This window comes from Labrus bergylta, chromosome 3 (genome assembly GCF_963930695.1).
Source record: "Labrus bergylta chromosome 3, fLabBer1.1, whole genome shotgun sequence".
NCBI lineage: Eukaryota > Metazoa > Chordata > Actinopteri > Labriformes > Labridae > Labrus > Labrus bergylta.
In genome coordinates this window covers 30,997,005-31,004,316 of record NC_089197.1, presented here as the reverse complement: position 1 = coordinate 31,004,316, position 7,312 = coordinate 30,997,005, and the positions used below count along the sequence as shown (strand labels likewise).

Here is a 7,312-nt window from a genome sequence, read left to right as displayed (position 1 = left end):
ATAATTACATGACAGCAATTTGAAAGCACTTTTCTCTAACAACTGCACTTTTATTCTATCACGGATTGAAATATGTAAAATGTATACTTGAACGCAATGCTGCAGAAGGTAGTGACAGACATTATCTACCCTTAGAACAGGATGTTTAAATATATATATATATATGTCAGCATCTTATTCACAAACAATGTGGACATTTTGGAAACACAACAATAGCACACAGTATAACGCAACACACAATGTATTCACTTGAGAGGGGCTGTGTGTCTCGGTGCAACACAGGTGGATGCTGTGCAATGAAAACAGCTTAACTTTAGTTACATCATCATACATTCTTTTCCCCCCGTACCTGCCTCGTCTTTCTCTGCAGTATTCTCCAAAGTGTAGTATTATCCACTAAGGAACAAAAAAAAAAAAGTTAGTTCAGGTAAACTCAAATGTATAAAGGCTGACACATTTCTGACAGGTATGAAATGTTAATATCAGGTTTTAGAATATTTACGACTCAAGTTTTTATCCACTCTGCCTGTAAACTTCTGTAACTCCTGTTTGTTAAATCACCTCCAATTTGCTTCCTTCCAGGCTGACTGGCACAATGCTGCCCTCACCGGTGATTTCCAGTAAGAACTGGCTTCGGTTACATTTCACTTCGGACAGCAACCACAGAAGAACTGGATTCAGCGCTCAGTATCAAGGTTAATCTCACTCACTTATTACTTCATAGCTTTGCCTTTTTATTGTTAAGGTTATGTGTTAGGGCTTTAAAGCCTTTATTAGAGAGGACAGCTATATAAAGACATGTAGGTAGAGAGAGATTGGGATGACTTGCACCAAACAGCAACAGGATTGCGAGTCCAACCTGTGACCGGTGTGACAAGGACTGTAGCCTCTGTTCATGGGGCTGCAGCTGCTCTTACTGCTAAACCTGCGCCTCATTGCTTTGCCTTTTTGAAGCCTATGCTGTTCACAGAGTAGGTCTTTGTACGAAGCATGTATAATGCATGGTGCTTGCCTTGCATTATTTATTTAAATAATGTAATTGAGAGTAGCAATTAATACAAAACAGAAGTCTAAGGCCACCTGACTGGCCTTGCTGGAGCTTTTCTTTCATCTCACTGACTGCATGTATGATTTTATTATCATATAAGAGTGCACAATTGTTTCCCTGTGGATGCTCATATCTAATTGGTGGCTTCAAGTAAAAAAAAAAATATATATATATTTAAGACCTGCCTCTCCCCTAGAAAGAGAGACAGGTCTTGGATTAGCATGTCTTTTTCTGTCCATCAATTTTTGTTCTTTATTTCTTCCATTATTCCTTCTCTGTCCGTCTGTCTTTTCAGTGTGAGTGTATGTGCATGCATGTTTGTGTGTCTTTAAGAAAAATAGAGACAGAGAGAGGGTGAGAGATGTGTTTTCTGTGCCAGGGCTGGTTCTCAGTGGATTCTAGTTTGGTTGTAGCACAGATTTTTTTTTCCTGTTATCCTCTGCAATGCCGCTACTTAGGATAAAATAGATGGAATACATTTTAATGCCGCTTCACTGCTCTGCTCTTCTCCTCCTTCCTTCCTTCCTTCCCTCCTCTCTCGTCCCTTGTTTTTGTAGCTTTTTTTTTTATCATCCTCCTTTCCCCCTGTTCTAATTTCAGTTTCTGTCAGGGCTGCATTTGTTCTAGCTCTGTTAAAGGGGGCCGGGTTGTGTAAGGCACTTTCTGGATTGCAGAACAGTGGATTTGTGCTGAATGGCAACCCTGAACATAATAAGCACTTAAATCAATGTACAGTAAGTTAAGATAGAGAAAGTAATGTTTCTGATTAAATGAATAACCTCTCCTCTCCTCTCTGCAGTGAAGAAAGCGATAGAGCTGAAGTCCAGAGGGGTGAAGATGATGCCCAGCAAAGACTCCAGTCACAAAAATGCCGTCTGTAAGTACACTGCAGCTCTCTGCTAAAGAATGTGTTTCCAACGCTGAGACACATTATGTTATACCATGCATTTGCACACACACACATACACACAAGCACACACACACCTACATTATTGTATGTACACAAGGACACGCAGCCTGCATCCATCTTTGATGTGGCAGGAGCAGTGATTTCATCTATTTTTCACAGGGGTTGCCCTTCCAGGAGATGAGACTTAGTACCACACTGTCTGTATTTTCTCTCTGTTTCTTCTTTTTCTTCTGAGGGTCAGGGGTCTCTATGAAAGACTTGCTATAAATAGAAGGTATTTGTGCTTACAAAGGAAAAAACTGCTTATTTATAGAAGCAGCAACTGTATATATTTGAAGTACAGCCAGTAGCTTCTGGGAAGACTTTTTAACCGGTTATGAAACAGACTGGAATTAATATTGATGCCTCTTTATGACTTAAAAAGCAAACAAGACCATAAACATAAAGATTGACTTTTTTTCTATACGTCGTTATTCTTAATGTCTGAAACTGCTGCCAGGGGGTAGCTGTCAAACGAAGTGAGTTACAGCACTTTGCAGTAACTGCCTCTCTCTACATTTTCCACAGCAAAGATACTTGATGAGTGATACATTTCACTGTCGTCAGAAAGAAAGCAGGAGGGGATTTGAAAAACACTACCTACACTTACTGTATGCAGGGCAGGATAAGCAGAGTTGTACTGTCACAGAGGGCGTCAAAATTGACACGCTTGGTGTTCATTTCAAGCCAACCTTTGATTCAAAAAAACATTTATTTTTAGAATATGGTCATCTTGGGATTTCAAACAATGAGGGAGCAATGGATTCAACCGGTGCAACATTTTAGTCAAATTAAGTGTTGAGGAAAACATCCATTGTTGTTCATATGGAGGAAGTATTGATCAAGGTTTATTTAACAGACTGTGTTCTCTACTCATTGTTTCCTATTGACCCCAGGCTAGCTGCTGAGCATTCCTGCCATTGTTTGATACTGATGAGTCTGTACAGAGCACAGACGCATCTGTATGAAATAATTCTGTATGGTCGCATTTCTCTTTGAGGAGTTTTCATGCATCTCTTTGCTGCACACAGTGAACCTCTCTGTGCTGCTGTCAGGTTGATTATCTGACCACAGACCTCAGTAGACTCAGTGCAGCATAGTGACACATTTCTGCAGACTGTTGCTGTTACATCTTTGTGTTATCAAACTCACCCTTTTTTTTTATTGGTATACTTTCCCAATTGCCATAAAAGCTAAGAGAAATCTGCAGATTTCGTGTTGTTTTTTTCATGTCTAAAGCTTTACAGTAGGGCTCACTATATTTGATAAATTCCCTCGGGAGGTTTGGCCAAGAATCCACAGAGCCACGGTTCAGCCTTCTTCAGGTGCAGTCACTACTGGATATGTTTTTGACAGCTAAACTCTGAAAAGTACATCAAGTGGGTCGTGATAAGGTTCAATCCTATGAGGAACAACAACGAGGGCCAGTATATAAAATATAAGTTTTGCTTCGTTTCTGTCCTGCAGTTTTTATCCCTTAACCAACTACTGATGACTAATTTTAATTTATTGCAAGGAGAAAACAATTCAGATGTGAGCAGATTTCTAACAGCGATTCTAACATGTCTTTCCAAGAGGGCCATTCACCAGCTTGTTTGTTGCATGGTGAAAGTCGCTGATTGTGCGTTTAAAATTCTGCATAACAAGATGAGAGTTTTGAATACAAATCATGACAATATGTCACAACTCATCCTGACATTAACTTGCATTCTGAGGCTGTTATTTGACACATTTATGATTTAAAAGATTTCTTTTACATTTTGCTCATTAATCTACAGCGCAGTGACTTAGTCGCTTGTGTTTCATTGTTGTAGGTGAAATTAAAATGTTTTAGCCATCCAGCCAACCAAGTTGCATGACGGTTAATGTGATATTTTCTGGAGAGATGAACAGGACTGTCATTGCAACCAGGGATGCTGTAGTAAGGACAGCATCTTTTTTTTAGTAAGTGACCTGGAACAATATGTGTAGGCTCAAAGCCCTCCAGCAGGAGAAGTGTGGTCTCTGTAAGGGGCAAAAAGGAGGGTTGATGTGACATTTTTATAGAGCCAGGAAGGCCACAGTGGAAAGGAGGTCGGCTGGTTGGATGCTTCAATGAAATATTTCACACTGACACAAAAGTCAGAGTTTCACCTTTTTCCTGCCTACAATCATCATTGTTTGGATATTAAGACATTTTTTTTTTTTATCAGACTATGATGTTTTCCTGAGAGTGCTATGTTGTTGTCCAAGTTGTGGGTTTTACAATTACAATCTTGTAATTTAGATTGTATGGCTTGTTCTTCTGTTTGACATATTTAACTTGGAAAAGTGTTTATATATATATATATATATATATATATATATATATATATACACACACACACACACACACACACACACACACACACACACACACACACACACACACACACACACACATATATACTGTATGTGTGTTTGTGTGGTAGTTTTATGAAGTTGATTTAAACAACCTTAATTTTTCAGGAACATTAGTCTCTCAGGGCTGGACATTATAACTGGCCTGCTGGCTCATACGCTCGATTGAAACACTCATGGCTAGCTGATTGCATGTCCCCCTGGTACTGCCTAAAAAACCCTTCATTATTTCATCTAGTTTTCCTGTGAAACGGGTGTTTGTCAGGGATTCTTGGGATCACTGCAGCCACTCCCTCAAGCACGGTCACTTGACTTGGGTTGTATATTCGAACCCAGATTGTAGCACAGGTTTTCTCTCATGAACTTGGATGGTATAATGTTTTCAAAACCACTCGTTGCCGGCAAAAATTCAGCCAAAGAAAAAAAACATTATAAAAACAAGAAAATTACAAGTCGAGGTTGTTACAGAGAGAAGATATTTTTTTTAATAAATTACTCTTGAATCTGATTGGTTGATTTTCTTCATTTAGAGGGCAAATTCGTGACTTTAAGTAAAAATGAATGTTACTGAGAGAAGTCTTGCTAGAGACTTAAGCACATCTTGTGAAGGTTAGGACAGGCCCTTTTCATTTGCAGAGTGAAGTGGACAGGAGGGATTTTAGACTGAGTTCAGGTGGTCAGGAGCTGTTCTTGAAGCTGTTTTAATAGGGGGCCAGTGCAGGGAGATGAACAGCAGAGTTACTGTTTTGTAGGTTGAAGACATGTCACGCTGCTGCGTTCTGGATCGTCTGCAGACGCATGCTGAGAGTCACCCTAGCAAGGAGTAGCAGTAGTCAATGCGTGATTTAACGAGTGCCAAGTAGCAGCTGTGTTGCAACCTCTGTTAGGGTCTGATTACAGGGCATATCGACATGCCAGGCAATTGATGCCTGCTGAACCTTAAAGGTTAGCTAGCCATCAATAATGTCCCACAGGTTCACACTTTGTGGGTATATGTTTGGTTGGGCCAAGCAGGAAATGGATCTGTCATAGAAGGTCTCCAGATAATATTTAATACAGACAGTTTTTTTTATATGATGGCAGCCTTGCACGGTGGGTGTGAATCTGTACTGTTTCTTTTGGCCTTCAGACCTTTAGAGAAACCTCTCGGGTGGTTGTGTGAAGGTATTGACGTATTACTACACCTCCAGCTCTATTATATCTTCACAGTTGATAAAACACATGTGCTAGAATAAATGTGTCATTATTCAAAAGGACTTAAAGGCCTCTTTCATTTATTTATTGAGCAGCTGAAGCTTAGTGTTTACTGGGTTTAATTAGTTGATTGAAATGAAAGGTCTACAGGCATCCAGTGTGTTTTATGTGGGGCTCAGAAAAATATTGTTTTCACCTCTTAGGCAGCTAATGGGAGCACAAATAAAGTTAAACATATCGACCACATGGCAGTAAAACAATGATTTTAATGACAAAAGTGATAAATATCTCCACCGTCGGGGTGGCAGACATAATTCTAAGCAGCTTGGCGATGCTTTTAAAAGAGTACTTGGATCATGTGACACAGGCTTTTAATTATCACAGAGGCCTGAGCTCATACCTCATCCATTCCTTAGCATTTAGCCTCATAATGAAAGCCTCATCAATAATTCAGCTGATTTACACGCTCAGCCAAGCATGTGCTGCTGCAATTAACGTTAGTATTGTGCTTATTGTGTTTGTTTGTGCATGTGTGTGGGGAAGGAATCTGACGCGCTTGTGTGTGTCTTCATGTGCTGTAGCAATTAAAATTAAAACAGGGATGCTGCGTGTGTTTTTGTTTGTGTGTGAGTATCTGAGGAGTCCCCGAGGCAAATCAGCGTGTTATATCTATCAATGATGTGGAGGTTGATGAAGAGGTCATACCACAAACACACACACATGCGCACGCACACACACAAAGTCTTTTTTTTTTTTTTTTAACTAAGACTTGTTTCCAGATGAGAAATCGGCCTGGAGTTGGTCTGCTAAAGTCAGAGATGCTGCAATTTGCTGTTCGAGAAAGGGCTAGGCTAACAAAGAAAGAAACATCTTTCCATGAGGGGTTTATGAGAGTTTCTCACCGGCTGATTTAGACAATTGTTTAAATAAATTTAATTTAGCATTAAAAATGTAATCCTCTGCATGCCTCTTAAAGAAATAATCACTTCAAGCACCTGCAGGAGTTTTTGGCTGGTTATGAAACGGACTGAAATTCATAGCTGATCCCTAGAGGACCCTGAGATAGCAGACATGACCATCAGCGAAAAGATTGACTTTATCTATCTAGTCATTTTTGAATTCCTAAAACTGCTGCAAATGGGTCAGAGTCAGTCAAGAAGATAAGGAAACATAGAACTTTATTAATCCCTAAGGAAGTTCTGGTGTGTGATTGCGCCAAAATGTATGTACAGTAACATATGAGTAACACAACAGAGCATCAAATACTAGTGAAATATAAAGTATTTAAGGGTTAAAATCAGAGAAATAAAGCAAGAATAGAAGAACATATAAGGTAAGAACACAATTAAGCTAAAAGAAAAGTCAGAGCAATGACATCACCAGTTTGTATTGACAGTGATAATGAGAGGTTATAAACATTGCAACAGATCAGTGGTGTTAAGATAGCAGAATGAAAGCTGCCCATTAATAATGCACATGAAAGTAATAGTACACAAGTTTTGAGATCAACTGCATGCTGCTGATAAAAGCTTTTAAAAAAAAAAAAAACATTTTACACAGAAAAGAGTCACAGTGGGTTTGGTTAGAAAACATTACTTACAAGAGTACAGGACATGATCAGCAAAGATTTAATAGAGAACACTTTGTCCACAGGGGCCGCAAAATGACACTAAATGAAAGTTTCTCACAGAAGCTGAACAAGACAAAGTTGAAAAGTTGAAGTCCTGCATTTTGCCTCCAGG

The 7,312-nt window shown here is 39.3% G+C and overlaps 1 protein-coding gene across 1 annotated transcript in view; it reads left to right on the top strand.

The window, feature by feature from the left end:
- Positions 1-456: 456 nt before the first annotated feature.
- LOC109989353 (CUB and sushi domain-containing protein 1) overlaps positions 457-7,312 on the top strand; it is a 197,989-nt gene continuing 191,133 nt past the window's right edge. The window contains exons 1-2 of the mRNA XM_065953146.1: positions 457-695; positions 1,848-1,925. Coding sequence (XP_065809218.1) covers positions 596-695; positions 1,848-1,925 — 178 coding nt within the window. The 5' untranslated portion in view covers positions 457-595. The remainder of the gene's footprint in view (positions 696-1,847; positions 1,926-7,312) is intronic.